Raw genomic sequence first — 16,532 nt, forward strand, 5'->3', positions numbered from 1 at the left:
ATTCACACTTGTCATCTTTCTAACCATTTTGTCTTCGTTTTTAACCATTTTTGTGTCTTCGTTGTACGATTCTTGACTTCGTTTTATCGTCTCGAATTCGTTTCAACCATTCTTCTGTTTGTCCTAACGATTGTTAGATTTATTTCAACGATTATTTTCATTATTGTTACGATTCTTGTCTTTATTGTAACGATTCTTGTCTTCATTATAACGATTCTTGTCTTCATTATAACGATTCTTGTCTTCGTTTCTATCGGAAATGAGTTTACGATGTAGCATACACACTGGTTCCTGGTTCCTTATTGCTCACTCCGCAAAATAAGTTTGCGGGGACTCTATCTCTTTATAGATAGGTGCAAAGCTTCTAAGCTTATTCTTATTATTAAGTTTGTATCATCTGTGCCTTAAATAAATTAATATCATAATAAGGTTCACAATCTTTACTTTTATTCCCTTATAATTTGAAATTGGATACGATAACACCTGGCTATCATCAGTTTTGGCAACCTGTTGTGGTAATCAGTTTGGGCTTCCTAAACTCTTCTTTTATATTCATTGCCCTATCTATAAATGCAGCCAGATCCCTGCTAGGGTTTTTTAGCATACCTAAACTTATTTCTACATTCTTTAGCTGTTCTAACTTTGGGCATAAAAATAAATGTTCGGTGGTGTCTTCTTCTTCTTTGCATAAATCACACAAATTGTCATCATATTTTCCCCTGAAATTTCCTTTTAAGTTGAGCATATTTAATCTTGCTTTCATCACAAGGGATGCCTTATCCAGATACATTTCTCTGATATAAGGCATAGGGCCATTTCCTTTAATAAATCTTAATTTTTTCATTATTTTCTTTTTTTCTTCAATAGTTTCTTCTATTTTTTTCTATAATTCTTTTCTTGGTCGAACGTAAAGAACACGAGACCACGGAAATCATTCGTCTAAAACAAATATAAAATGGTAATAGTTATGTTTTTGTGAAGGAAAAACCATAAATATTTAATTTATTTGGTAAATACTTGCTATTTTACCTTGCTTGAAAATGCTAAATGCAATTTTATATCAGAATAGCTAATCACACCCAGAATACCTTAGAATTAGTCATTTAAATTTTTCATAGTGACATTAACCTATTTTTTAAAATTTTAAGAATATTGACTAACTTACTGCAATGACCAATCTTAGGTATAAAGAATTTCCATCAAATGCATGATATAAAAAGAAATCTTTTTCTTTTTCATGCATTGTCATAGTCTTTTTATAGTTTATTTATGACATATTTGTTTTTGATGTTGTTGATAGTTTATTATATGACATGTCTGTTTTGACGTTGTTTCTTATTTTAGAATGATTTATTGTTAATTTGTTCTCTTCATTTATTTATTTCCTTATTTCCTTTCCTCACTGGGCTATTTTTCCCTGTTGGAGCCCCTGGGCTTATAGCATCTTGCTTTTCCAACTAGGGTTGTAGCTTGGATAGTAATAATAATAATAATAATAATATATTCACCTACGAATTTTGGAACTTGACAAGTGATTGGAAAAGTACGAATGAACCCGTTGGTCAGGGTTGCCAAGTTTTGTAAATGAGAAAAGGCCAACTTCTAATCAACAGAAGCTTTAAAAGGCCAAGCCATCAGTAGAAAAAAGACCAAATATATAGTATGTAAGACCCGGCTTTTCTCATATTTTTTTTCCTATTACTAAGAGCCAACCAATTAGTAAAAAAGGGCCAAATATGTAGTATAAAGGACCGGCCTTTTTTCATATTACTAAGAGCCAACCAATTAGTAGAAAAAAGCCAAATATATAGTATTTAAGACCCGACTTTTTTCATATTGCTAAGAGCCAACCAATGAGTGGAAAAAGGCCAAATATATAGTATTTAGGACCTGCCTTTTTTCCATATTACTAAGAGCCAACCAATTAGTAGATAAAGGCCAAATATATAGTATTTAAGACCCGGCTTTTTTCATATTACTAAGAGCCAACCAATTAGTGGAAAAAGGCCAAATATATAGTATTTAAGACCCGACTTTTTTCCTATTACTAAGAGCCAACCAATTAGTGGAAAAAGGCCAAATATATAGTATTTAAGACCCGGCTTTTTTCATATTACTAAGAGCCAACCAATTAGTGGAAAAAGGCCAAATATATAGTATTTAAGACCCGACTTTTTTCCTATTACTAAGAGCCAACCAATTAGTGGAAAAAGGCCAAATATATAGTATTTAAGACCCGACTTTTTTCATATTACTAAGAGCCAACCAATTAGTGGAAAAAGGCCAAATATATAGTATTTAAGACCCGGCTTTTTTCCTATTACTAAGAGCCAACCAATTAGTGGAAAAAGGCCAAATATATAGTATTTAAGACCCGACTTTTTTCATATTACTAAGAGCCAACCAATTAGTGGAAAAAGGCCAAATATATAGTATTTAAGACCCGGCTTTTTTCCTATTACTAAGAGCCAACCAATTAGTGGAAAAAGGCCAAATATATAGTATTTAAGACCCGACTTTTTTCATATTACTAAGAGCCAACCAATTAGTGGAAAAAGGCCAAATATATAGTATTTAAGACCTGGCTTTTTTCCTATTACTAAGAGCCAACCAATTAGTGGAAAAAGGCCAAATATATAGTATTTAAGACCCGACTTTTTTCATATTACTAAGAGCCAACCAATTAGTGGAAAAAGGCCAAATATATAGTATTTAAGACCCGGCTTTTTTCCTATTACTAAGAGCCAACCAATTAGTGGAAAAAGGCCAAATATATAGTATTTAAGACCCGGATTTTTTCCTATTACTAAGAGCCAACCAATTAGTAGAAAAAGGCCAAATATATAGTATTTAAGACCCGGCTTTTTTCATATTACTAAGAGCCAACCAATTAGTGGAAAAAGGCCAAATATATAGTATTTAAGACCCGGCTTTTTTCATATTACTAAGAGCCAATCAATTAGTAGAAAAATGCCAAATATATAGTATTTAAGACCCGACTTTTTTCATATTACTAAGAGCCAACCAATTAGTGGAAAAAGGCGAAATATATAGTATTTAAGACCTGCCTTTTTTCATATTACTAAGAGCCAACCAATTAGTAGATAAAGGCCAAATATATAGTATTTAAGACCCGGCTTTTTTTCATATTACTAAGAGCCAACCAATTAGTAGATAAAGGCCAATTATATAGTATTTAAGACCGGGCTTTTTTCATATTACTAAGAGCCAACCTATTTAAAAATAAGCCAAATTTGAGGTTTTTTGGCCTGAAAAATCCAAACTGGCAATCCTGCCGTTGGATCCGTCGGGAAAGTGACGAAAGTTGAAACGTATCTAAAGAAGCAGCCAGTGATATGGGAATTTATCTCTAGATTTGGGTATTTTGGTTGTCTGATGGGGATTTTCTGTATGAATTTCTATGAAGAAACAAGGATAAGTAAACCTTTATATTGTCCTAAGTAGTTTGCTTGCACAATTATGAAGTTTGGGGAGTAATTTCTATATTAGTAAAGCCTTCAAGAGAAAATATATTTGTGGAAATGGGGATTTTTGGCTTGTTTTGGGGATATTTTATCATGAGTTTTGGGGAATTTGAGACCAAACCATCTGGCAACACTGGAAGCAGCCGAAGTTTTCCTTGCCATATAAACAGTTTAATATTCAAGTACTCCCTATAGTTACTATTAAATAAACCCGAAACATGGAACTACTACAACTTAGAGTATACACGGAAGTCGTTTAATAGATATATTCATCGGAAGAGATGCCTCGCCCACCGAGAAGAGGATCAATAAATAAGAGATGTAAGAATAGTGATGTTTCGTCATGTTCCGTAGGTTATAGTTGATAGTGTAGGGCATAGTAAGGCTGTTTTAGTGTCCAGGGTGGTCTTTCCTATTTTGGATATAAGTTAGACTCTTTTAGACTTGAGAAAAGTAGTTAGGCACTATAATTCTAGCTTGTGCTAGTGCTGGGACTTGAACTAAAGCACATCTTGACTTCACGTATTTTCAGAAAGTTACGAACCCTGACGTTTGTTGGATGTTATTATAGTTCAATAATTTAGTCAAAATATCGTATAATAACTTAACCTTACCTTACCTACCCTATATGATAAGGAAAGTTTCATGTCTGGTCCCCTTATACCCACTTAAAAATACGGCAGTGTAAGGCTGTTCGCAGGGGGCCGTTAACCCCCCCCCCCCCCCTCGTCAGGTAAGCGGGTAAGGACACGGCTCGTAGGTTAGGTTAAGGGGTTAAAAGTTTAGGTTAGTTGAATTCCATTTTTTATGCACACTGGAGGAACTGGCCGCTGTTATACAAAGGCCCCCCTAATGGCTTTTGCTGTACGGTATCATACGGTAGTTTATTTGTCATATGTAATAAACCTTAATTTAGTAATATGTTATTGGCTACATTTGCAACTGAAGTCTTATAGACCAATAGGTATTTCAGTAAATATTTTCTCTTGCTCCATTACTCCAAAATCTTGTTTACCTCGACCTAACCCAACTAAGGATATTGCATGTTTACACATCAGTAGGTGACAACCGACCTAAACTAACATATTTTAGAATGTTGTATCCGTACTTATTGTACAGCATGGTGTCTGTGACCAGTTAAGTGATACCATTATTATGCTAATTACTGTAGATTAGTCAAGTGGGAAATTAATTCCTGGGCAAAACCCACTAAAGACTGCTTATCTTGTAGTTATGGATTTTGTACTCTCAGAATAGGCTATTATTGTAGCAAACCAGTTGTCTTTTGATTTCATCTACCGTACATTGGTTTTATTTGTTCCCATATTTCTCCATTATGATTTATTACCGTCAGTGCACCTCAAATGGTGCATGTTAGGCATTACTTAAAAGGTCTTATCATCATCCTTTCGTCTGCAAATTGGACTCGTTTTTTAGCTCTTTGTTGTACCTCTGTTCCCGATGCCTTTCTTCCATCTTGTCTACCCTCATAACTATCCTTCTTAGCACAACGGCGTGGGTTTACCCCATTGCACATGGGCACTGGAATGGCCTCTCAGGCCCCAGTAGTAGATCTTCTAGCCTGAGCCCATAAATCTAATCCAAAGCCCTTTTGTTATAGTAGAGAGAAATGTAGGAATGCTCTCTACCAAACTACCAAACATAACCTGAATTAGGATCGATTGTTCCCCTGAACCTCACCTAGAATGATAAAGTCTATTGTCCCATAAATCCAATCCAAAGCATTTTAATTATAGTAGAGAGAAATTTAGGAATACTCTGCCTAACCTAACCTAAATTAGGATCGATCGTTCCCCTGAACCTAACCTGAAATGATGAAGTCTATCGCCTTGCTTGCAAGTTGAATTGTGTTTGATATCCTTATTCCGTTATAATTTTATGATTATAAATAGTTTTCATTAGGTTTCCAAATACTATTTATCAATTATCATTGAAAAGGTAACTCATACCACACTGAGACATATGAGAGATGTACAGTATCTGTTACTTTAAAAACTCTGAAAGAGAATGTGCTGAAGTTTTAAAAACAGCCGCACCTATTCTGTACAGTAAATATGAATCTTTAACCTGGAGTGCCAATCCCTTACCAAGTGATTTGGCACTCGAGCCCCAGACCCATTATTTTGACATTTTATTTAAGTTAAGACTTTGAAAACATTTACTATTGTTTAGCGAAATAGATATCCATTCCATTGGTATACAGTACACTAGTGTTCACATTTTTATAAATTTTCAAATGCACGAATAGTAAAGAAAAATCTGGGAATTACTAGCTGTAAATTACGTCCAATGGCGCTGAAGGTAGTAGAATATATTGAGGTAAAGTATGTTCAATAGCACTTGAAGGGTAAGAGTACTGAAAAAGAGAGAAAAGATTGATACAGAATAAAATTCCTTTAAAATGAAGGAAAATACTAAAAATGCAAAAGAAAAATAAATTACTCAAAATACTTGGAAGATGAGAAAGGCAAAATGTCAGTTTCCAACGATGCAATACAGGGAAAATGCATTAATAGAATAATTAAAACATTATGAAAGTAGGCAGTAAAGGGTAAAATGAAACCTTTAACAAATTAGATGAAGGAAAGTGAAACACTTAAATGGTGCAAAAATTAAGTGAATGGACTTACAAAAGGTTTACTGTACATCTAAAATTGTTCAGTGAAATGAATTGTGATAAGCATCATCGTCATCAGAACATGCATCCTATGATTAATTGGTTACTTAAAAAAAAACAAGTTTTGTGCCTTGAAAAAATTTGTAAATATATACTGTATAATGTTTTAATCAATACTAAACATATATTTGCTATAAGTGAAGGAGTGCTGGCTGTTTTGGTATGTTCCTCTTTATGACTAAGGCATGCTGGGGCATAATTACACGTATTGATCAATTAATATTTGAATTAATATTGGAATTCGGCTGTTAGAATGTTAACGAGGTGTTTCCGCGGTTACTGGTGGTTGGCGTGGTGAGCCCCGTCCCCTCACCAGCACACTTGAGACGTCAGTTTGATTTTAGCTGTTGGGGTGTTCGGACGTATTTTCGGTGATCTTATTTTGCCTGTTTAACTTTTTTCCCATTTTTCATTAGCGAAAGTGTGTTTAATGATAGAAAAAACATAAGTGTACGTGTGTTCCTGCCCTGGAGTTACCGGACAAAAGTGTGGTACCTTTATGATATTGATTAATGTCAATCCACATCTTTTATGCATCTCTTGCAGAGGGCCGGAGTGTTCTCAGTCTTCCCTCTGCAACGTGTGCAGAAGTTGGCTGCCAGAGCAGTGAGTGGAAAATGGAAAAAAAGGTGAAGAAGCCAAAATGGTATTGATCACAGTCGGATCTACAAAATCGAGGAGATTCTTCAGCCCTCTTCCTTCTTTTTCCAGTAATCTGTCCTCTAACCCTTCTCCTTCCTCCATTGGGGTGATGAAGAAGGATGACGACAATAGTGATATTGCCCTTGGACAAACAACAAAACAATGGGTGGTAACGTCGCCCGTATGTGAAGTAGCGATATCACACAGTTCTCCACTGAGTAAGCTCCTGAAAATTCCTCAGGACGCTGAGGGAATAGCCATAAGGGCACTATGGCCCTCCTTATGCCTAGAAGGCATACCATCGATGCATAAATTACTACAAGCCCTGGGTAATAAATGGCGATCTTTTCACCTTACAAGCAGTCGGAAAAATCTAATGTAGAACCACCTTTCTTGTCAGTAGTCTTAAGTTTGTAGACAGTGCTGATACTGACGACCACAGTTTCGAAGAGCCATCTTACAAGCAACGTTCTGGTTAAACCTCTGGTTGGGTGGTGTGTCAAACTTAACTTCTCAAAACTCAATTGATCCTGAGAGGAAAATGAAGTTTATCAACTTGGCTTTACTGGGAGTTAATGCTGTCACCTTTTTGGCAATGCAGAAGGGGCAGAGGTAGGAGAGGAGCTGGTGGATGCTAGGACTAGCAGTTCCCTACTCAGACGGCCACAAGTTGGGGGATGCTTGGCGAGCCAATGGGCAAAGTGGCATCAGCACGGCACCAACAACTTTACGGTATGGGTCCCACAAGACAGGTACCGTATTCTGTTCGTTGGTTCTCCCTGTTTTCATACTCTGATACTGAAGACATTTATCGCTTACCTTCCAAACTTAATCGAAACACCTCGCCCTCCATCTAGAGGTAAAGACATTGTTGGACAAGGGGCCACTACTGATTATATGAGATGGATCTCCAGGCTTTTACAGCCACCTTTCAAGTGGAGAAGGCATCTGGTGTCTGGGCACCGGTCATCAACCTCTCCCCTTAGAACAAGTTCGGACAACTCTGTTCAAGATGGAGATGGATTGCACTGTATGAGTGGCAGTAAGGGGAATGACTTTATGCTGATCCTACAGGTCATAGGTTAAGGTCAAAGTTAAGATTGCTCTACATGCGTCTATCCCCGACCCGCCAGCAACTGTGTTTACCTCGTTTAAATTTAAACGGCTGTTCCAGCTTTGCTGTAGTCTTACTCCTATTAAAGAACTTAGATTTGTATAATTATCATTATTACTAGGCAATCTACAACCCTGGTTGGAGAAGCAGGCTGCTACAAGCTCAAGGGCTCCAACAGGGAAAGTAGCCCAGTGAGGAAAGTAAATAAGGGGATAGCGATAAACTTATTTATGTAATACTGTACAGTACAGTAAATAGGAAATGTGATGCATTGTATTTTAAGATCAGTAACATTTAAAATAGATGAGTCATATATAAACTACAGTATAAAATGAGTCTCTGATTCAACTGTCAGATTAAGAAGATTATTCCACAATATGGTCACAGCTGGAAAAATCTCACAGAATATTTTCAAAGTGGCATTCTAGTCTGCTTAAAATTTGATATGTATCTTGATCGTATGACACATCAGGGTTTGGCTGCTCAATCTAAATCATTAATTGAACTAAAGCATGATCAAATGTGATATTTCAGTTTTGTTTCTTTTCCACTTTTCTCTAGAGTCTAGATGGTAATTCGTACAATATTTTTGAAAGTGGCTGATTATGTTTTTACGTTTTTCAAATACCACCTTCTCACATTCTGGTAAAATACAGAGAAGTTAAGCCTGGGTGCAAAATGATGTTACAAGCTTAAAATCTTATGCTTTGTTACAGATGCAGGAAATATTATCAAGCAATCTCTTTCAAGACAACAAAATCAGCATTATTCAAGACAGTTAGATGACTTTGAGACTCAAACCCCGCCTACAAGTGTACCTCATTATGAAGATGATCCTTATTGGTAAGTAGGTGACCAAAATTGTTGAATGAAAAATGTTGTACATTACGTATTGCACAGTCCATTATTTTGCCTGTATTTTCATCCGCAGATGACCAATAGCATGAAAGGTGTAAACCAATCAACCAATATGGGAGGTATTCCAGACACATCTGCCAATTATTAATTGTATTTTGAATTTTTTTGGGTATACAGGTGAAATTTCCTCTTTGATTTGTCATTAAGGTCCAAATATTGTGATGGTATCCATAACTTTGGGTTGTTCCTACGTAAATACAAACCCTCTTCATTTATGTGGGATACTCTCTCTTGCTGTTTTGCTACGACCAAAATAAAGGAAATCCAGTGGGTCTGGCAACATTGTATGGTTGCCCCTGATTCCTACTTGCGTTGAATAGGTGTGTAGGAGCCTATGGCTCAATCCTCACTTTGGGTCTGACAACGTTGTATGGTTTGCCCACAGTTCCTACTTGCGTTGGATAGGCGTGTAGGAGCCTACTGCTCAATTCTCACTTTATTCTTAGTTGCTGTGATGAATGGACGTCTGCTCTACCGCTGTCTATGCTGTGCTTTTTTGCTTTTCCTTTTCAGTTCTTGTGATCATCAGTACTTCTCTAGTATGTATGAGAACCTTCCGTGACCTTGAAGGCCATCCTTGTGGCCCCTTCATGAGTCGGGTGGAAGTGGATCCCCATCCTTTATATCCTGTATGTTGAGATAAGAGGTGTTCCATGTCTTCCCCATGTGAGATTTGTAGGGGCTTGTCATCATCCCAGTGGAAGAAATTCAGCAGCAGTCATAAAAAAAGTTAAAAGGGATTCTTCCCTTTCTACTTCTTCCTCCAAAGAGGGCAAGAAGCAGAAATCTCTTGCAGCCCTGAATTTTCCCTGTTCAACCGTTCGTTATCGGAGTTCCCAGAGACGTCGATGACAAAGGAAGGGGGCCACTTGATCAAACGAGAATTTGTAGACAAGTAGACAAGTTATCTCTGATTGTACTTAATGAAACAGCGAATACTCAGAGTGATCATGACCCTCTGGCCTCTGCAATTAATCAGCCAGAGCAGGATTTTATTACAGGAACTGTTAATTTTTCCAGAGTTTATAAATCCTAACATATTACCATCCCCACTGTTTGTACCAAGCTCGGGGGAACAGCTCTTTATTTCAGATGTATGAGAACAAGGTGGCTGCAAGTGGAGTGGTACCCGGATCTTCTAGATCTTCTCCAGAAGTTCCAAGAGAACTTCCAGATTGGCCAAACCTTCTATGTCAGCCTCATGTGAAAGAATTTCATGAGGCAGGTCACTGTCTGTTTCTTCACAGCTGGAGGTTAACCAGCACCTCTTCCAAAAGAAAGGCATTGAGACTGACTGTGGAGGGACTTTCAGTATACTTCTGCAAGTCCTTCACAGCAATCTATCAGACAAAGGGGTCACTTTTCTTAGATTGGTGTTTTATAATGAACATTACATTACTCTACTCAAAACCACTTTACCACTGGTGGCGGACTTTCTAGTTTACTAAGTAAAGGAAAAACTTCTCTTAGTCACAGCGGTTAAAGGCCCAGCCTCAATTAAAGTTAGACTGAAGGGAATTGATCTCTTCTCCTTATGGGAAGTCTCGGCTTTAATCAGAGGCTTTGAGCAATCTTATGCACCACGGTAATACAAACCCCCTGTCCTGGAGTGTATCAAAGGTTCTAAGATCCCTAAGGTTTGCACCATATGAATCTCTTCGCAGGGCATCTGACAGGGACCTTACATTGAAAGCGGTTTTCCTCTTAGCTCTAGCATCATCAAAGAGAGTGAGCAATTTACATGGTCTGTCTCATGTAGTGTCACATTCCAGGGGTTGGAAAAATCTATCCTTTTCTTTTGTGTCAGAATTCATAGCTAAGACCCAAAATCCATCAATGACTAATTCCGATTTGACTCCTTTACGGCTTCAGCAATCAAGGAAATAACTATTGATCCGAACAGTCTGTTAATTTGTCTTGTAAGGGTAGTCCGTCTTTATCTAAAGGTGACTTCAGCCTTTTACCCTCTCATCCCTAACTTATTTGTAAGCACAGGTTGAACAAGAAGGGAGTAACCAAGAACACCATTTCCTTCTGTTTACGAGAGACTATTATGAGAGCACACAGATCTTCAGGAGAAGCATCAATTGGTGTCCCTCCAAAGGTTCATGACATTTGTGATATTGCTCAACCTTAGCATTCCACGAGCCACTTGGTGGCACAGGTGCTTATTGTTGGGGTCTAGAAAAGACAGACCCCCCTTCACAACCCATTACCTGAAAGATTGTACAGTACCCAAAAATATTTGGACACATTCTTCTTAGGTCCAGTGGTGGCCACCCAATGTCGAACCCACAGAAGGGTGTTGTTGTTGCCTCTCTGAGGAGGTCTTGATCTGACCAATGAGGGCCCAGTGGGTACTCGTAGGATGTGTTCCATTGTTTGTGGTGTTGCCCCACATGGGCATTCAGCGTTGGTGGCTAGTCCCCATTTGTAGTGTTTTATCTTCAGTTTTGCCCACTTTTACCCTTGCTCTGTTTAGGGTTACCCAATCCTTCTTAGTGAGGGTTGTTCCACTGGGCAGTCCTTCGTTTGGGCTGGGCAGCACCTCATTGGATGGCCATCGGGCACTTTCCCGCCACTTCTCTAGCCTGTGAGCAGCTGCCCAGATTGGTTCTAAGCTTTTGCGGGATTTCATTCTTCGCCTTGCTTCCTGATAATTGTGGAGTGGGTTTCTAGGGTCATTAATTTGTTTATTCTTTTCAGTTTTTGCTAGCATTTCTCGTTGGATATGTGGTGGTCATATACCAGCTATTTTATATAAAGATGGTAGAGGTGTTAGAGTTAGGGTACCATTAATAATCTGACAGGACAGAACAATTAACATGATTTAATGGTTTAAAGGTTGCTCATGAATTGCAGAGGCAAGGGACAGTGGCATTGCCCTAGCAATCAGGACAATGCCCTAGAGACTGACCATATATTATATGATCAGCGCCCAAGCCTTCTCTCCACCCAAGCTAGGACCAGGGAGGGCCAGGCAGTGGCTGCTGATGACTCAGCAGATAGACCTATAGGCTCCCCCAAACTCCCCAACTTTAGCTCACAAGGATGGTAAGGTTGCAGACACTAATGGCACTAACGAGTCTGAGCGGGACTCGAACCCCCGACTGGGAAACACCATGCAGAGACGTTACCGATCAGGCCACATCATCAGTTATTTTCAGCCTAAGTGTTGTATGAGAGTTGAATAAAAGTGCCTTCCTTCCTCTCTTCGGAGCCTCCTTTCCTTGGGAATACCTATGCTGATGACCACTTATGCAGATAAGAATACCATTGTGACATAATGTATCTCAAATTGAGAAATTGTTCTTTCACAAATCTCAAACTTGCCAGGTTGTGGCTCTAATATTACCACCTTTTGTGAGACTTACATCATGGCCCTGCCAGTCATGATAGTCTTTACTGGTACTTTATTTTGGTTCAAGGTTCAGACAGACTCCCTAACATAGGGTCATAGGGACTTCCTCACACCTAAGGAAGACTCCCACATAAATAATTAGGGTTTGTATTCGTGTAGGAACAAATTGAATTTTTTTTCGAGTAATTTGTGTTTTTCCTAGCTATACAAACGTAATTTACATATATATCCCCCTTCATCCATCTTGCAAGTCTTAACCAAGACTGAAGTGGAGATTGAACCGCAGGCTCCTACGAACCTACCCAGTACAAGTGGGAACAGGGAGCCAACCATACAGGATTTCCTTTATTTTGGTCATAGCAAAACAGTAATAGAGTGTTACCCATAAAAATGACTCAGGTCTATGTGGCAACAGAAAATACAAATTGCTCTAAAAATGGTACAGTAGTTTTATAGCAGTTTATGATGAGGTCTCAACCTTAGTAATTAAGACAAAGGTAAATTTTTTTTTGGAAACATAACTTTCTAACATTAACATTGGCTACTCTGGATCTTAAGCCATTAGGTTGAGGGAGCAAGGCACATCAGTCATTCTTGACTCATGGACAAAGTACTGTATACCATCGCTAAACTAGGATCACCATTACATCCTAGGGAGGGTTGATAAGATATCCAGCTGGTTATCATACCATTCTGACTGATTAGATTATAGTCCCTGTATTATTCTTGTTAGGATATCATCTCAGCTGGATAGCTCATTTTATTTCACTTTCCTTTTCACTTTACTAGAAGTTAGATTTTATTAAGACTAGAAGTTTTGATTTTTATACCAAAACTGTAAGTACATTTTTTATAAACAGGTTTCGTAGATCCAAATCAGTTGATGTACTCCAGTTTTCTACCTCTCCCTTCTAGTTTGGTGCAAGGCATGTCCGAAATGCCTCAAATACCATAATAATATTTTTTTTTATCCATTGAGCATGAAATGTGTTTGTAAAAATTAAGTTTTTAAGTTAAAACTAATTGTTGTTGAGTTTTAATTGTAATTTTATAATAGCTGTACAGTATCCTCAGCTATTCCTATTACATTTAAAGTACTTATGAGGGTAATTATTCATTGCTTTGCTGTTTTTTTGTGATATAATTTATTAATTTGTGTACATTTAGATTAATTGCAAAGATTTTGTTTTGAATGCTGTCTTCAGCACAGTTTTAACCTCCTCATGAAAGTAGGCATCTTTAGGAAATATGAAGGCTGATTTCATAAAGACCACATTTAGTAATGTGCATCTTCCATTTTAATGGTTGATATATATTTTTTCTGTTTTGTTCCAGGACCAGTAACCGAGAGAGAGAGGGCACAAGGGAAATTCAAACAGATATGAATTACCAATCTTACAGTGGGAATGGAAGTGAGCGTATGTTTGATCATGATCTTAGAGACTCGCGGCTCTCAAGGAGTAAAAGGGGAGCTGCCTCTGGAAGGGGGAAAAAACTTAAGAAACCTGAGCCCCCTCTGTTGTTGGCTGGAATTCCTCGTTTGGATCACTCTTTTGTTATGGCAAAGAATTCTGATGAAGCTCAAAACAAAGATGAGATCTCATCTAGTCAGGACAAGACTACCTGTAGTTTCCCTGAGCCTTCTGAGAAATTGAAAGTTAGATTGTCTCGTAACAATGATATCTCAAGTTCTAAGTCATCTGTCAGTACAAACCTATCATCCCCAGAAGAAACACAAATGTGTAACGACAGTGAAACTACCATGAAAGAGGAACAGAATGCAGAAGCCAGTACAAGTGAGGAGTGTGTCTCTGAACAGGAATTAGGATTAAGCCAGGTTGCATGCGTCTCCTCTGAGAACAGTACACCTAGGTACGAAACTCCGTGTGATCTAGAAAAGAAAACAAATCCAGAAAGATGTGATGATAATGTAACTGAATTGCCATTACAGGATCCAGTAGAATTAGAAAAAGAAACAAAAAAATATTATGAAGAGCTCCTAGGTGTAAAGGGTACCGAGGGAGAAAATTCTTCTGAAAAAAATCCTGAAGATGCTTCCATATCAGCATCACAGGTAGCAAGTATCACCAAGAATTATGACTCTTTAGAAGAAGAAAAAGCCAAAGAAGATAAACAGCAAAAAGAGATAGAAACGGCATGGTCTATATTACATCAGTATTGGCAATTCGTTAGAGAAAATCCATATGATTTTAATGGATGGACTTATCTCTTGACTCACGTAGAAAATATGGTAAGCATCAGTATATTTTCTTGAATTTATAGTATTCTTTGTTGTTCCATTATCAAATGAAGTTTTTAAAAGTGAAGTGAGACATTATGAAAAATATATGCTTGGTTTACACTTTATTTTGTAACTTTTTGATTATCCCAACTTTTACAGGATAATCTAGAAGCTGCACGCTCAGCCTTTGAAGGTTTCCTTCCTTTGTACCCATATTGCTTTGCATATTGGAAAAAGCTGAGTGACATGGAAGTAAAACACAAAGAAACTGAAAGGTTAGTAGAGTCCTTTTTTATGCATAAATGTCAAGATGTTACACATTTTGTCTTTGATATAGAGTTGTTCTTACATGAATATAAACTCTAATACTTTAATAGGAGTGTGATTTCAGCTTGACTGAAACTATGCTTTTAAGATTTTTAATGAGGTGTTGATAGTCACTGGTGGGAGACGGGGAAGCTCTTACCCCTTGCCAACACACGATTGACCCACTTTAACTTATGGTGCTGGGTTGTACACATGTACTCTGGGTGGTTCATATTTTGGATGCTTAACTGTTGTTTTTCTTTCTCTTTACTGACGGAAATAATGGAAAGACCACATGTGGACATTCAGTCCTTGGCTTGGGTTGCCGAGCAGAAAGGAACATTGAATATACACATACAATTTTCACTCTCTTGGGATTCATGATGGACTATAAATACCTGTTTTGTCAATAAATAAAGTCAGTTATGGAGTTCACCTCATATTGATTCCTCCTACACTTCCGTTACAATCTCCACCCAAGAACCACCTATGAAATTTATGTTCTTCCATTCAGAACTGCTTCACTTATTGTATACTGTATAGGGTTTGAAATGACAGTGTCCTTACAGCATATTAAATCTGTTGATTTCAGTACCATTGCAATTTTTAAAGTTAAGCAGGGTAGTTTTTAGGTTATAAAATAGATTAGTGCATCCACTGCAGAACCTGCATAAAAATGTAGCTCTTGTTATAGTTTCAGTGATTATTAGCCTCCTGGCTATTACAGTGGTAACGTTTTTGCCTAGCATTCGCATGGCAGCAGATCAATCCCACCCTAGGACCATTAGTTTAAACTGTTTACTGGGAAGGCCACTGCTGTAGTTGGGCACCACATTTGGGGGTTGGTCTTGCCCAGCTGGTGTTCTGGTAAGCATCTATTTGGATGAATCTGGAACTGAAACACCTTTACCTTTACCTAGCATTCCAAGATGATTAAATGATTGAGTTATGGGCAAGCAGTATTCAAAATGGATAATTTTTCCAATATAGGAAAGGAAGGTAGTACTGTACCAATATGTAAATGCCTAGGTACTTCCAAAGGTAACAAAAGCTTGCTTATGTGACCAGGACAACTGTTCGTTTGCCTTGTAAAGTTGAAATATAAAACATTACAGGGTTGCCATGTTAAATATCCAAGTCTCTATCTTTTTGAAACCCAAAAAAGGAAATGTTAAATTTTCATAACTACTGTAGATGCAGAAATAAAATTTCACACTACTGACACTGGGAGCAAAGAAATTAAAAGCAGGTTTCATCAGTTTATTACCTATTTTGTCCTTTTCTTGTAACTTGACAGAAAGTTTAATTATTTGTGAATTTTATGAATGAGAACAATTTAAGAAATCTTTAACTGCTGTTTATGGTTTCACAGGTAATTTGATATGTTTAGTATTTCATTTCTTTTTGCTTTGTCTTAAGTCAATTTATACATACAGCATGTTGTTGTCGTTTGATTTCATACAGAGACACTTCATAATATAACTTATTGACTATATTTATTTTTCAGGGCTTTAGGTGTATTGCTGATTGGAACGCATTGTATTCCTCTTTGCACAGACCTATGGATGCCATTGTTGGATATGTATATTTCATATGCTAAGAAAAAAGAACTTCCATCAGATAATGTTAGGCAGTAAGTCATGGCTTAGTGAAAATTTTTTGTTTTTCTCTTGATATATTGTCATAATCAACTTTCTGTAAATCCACAAAAGAACTTATGCATTTGAGTAGAATTGAAACAGAATCTGTGTACTTTATGTAACAAT

At 37.4% G+C, this 16,532-nt stretch overlaps 1 protein-coding gene across 2 annotated transcripts in view; it reads left to right on the forward strand.

Annotated features, from left to right (window-relative positions):
* The window catches only part of LOC137634903 (uncharacterized), a 160,400-nt gene that overhangs the window by 39,876 nt on the left and 103,992 nt on the right, over positions 1-16,532 (forward strand). Inside the window, exons 1-5 of one of the 2 annotated variants that reach the window (XM_068367449.1) lie at positions 3,594-3,806; positions 8,656-8,782; positions 13,554-14,469; positions 14,620-14,735; positions 16,274-16,399. In XM_068367449.1, coding sequence (XP_068223550.1) covers positions 3,767-3,806; positions 8,656-8,782; positions 13,554-14,469; positions 14,620-14,735; positions 16,274-16,399 — 1,325 coding nt within the window. In that variant the 5' untranslated portion in view covers positions 3,594-3,766. Of the gene's footprint in view, positions 1-3,593; positions 3,807-8,655; positions 8,783-13,553; positions 14,470-14,619; positions 14,736-16,273; positions 16,400-16,532 lie in introns of those variants that run through there. The other variant, XM_068367451.1, reaches the window with a different exon arrangement.

The sequence above is a fragment of the Palaemon carinicauda genome, chromosome 45, assembly GCF_036898095.1.
Source record: "Palaemon carinicauda isolate YSFRI2023 chromosome 45, ASM3689809v2, whole genome shotgun sequence".
Classification (NCBI taxonomy): Eukaryota; Metazoa; Arthropoda; class Malacostraca; order Decapoda; family Palaemonidae; genus Palaemon; species Palaemon carinicauda.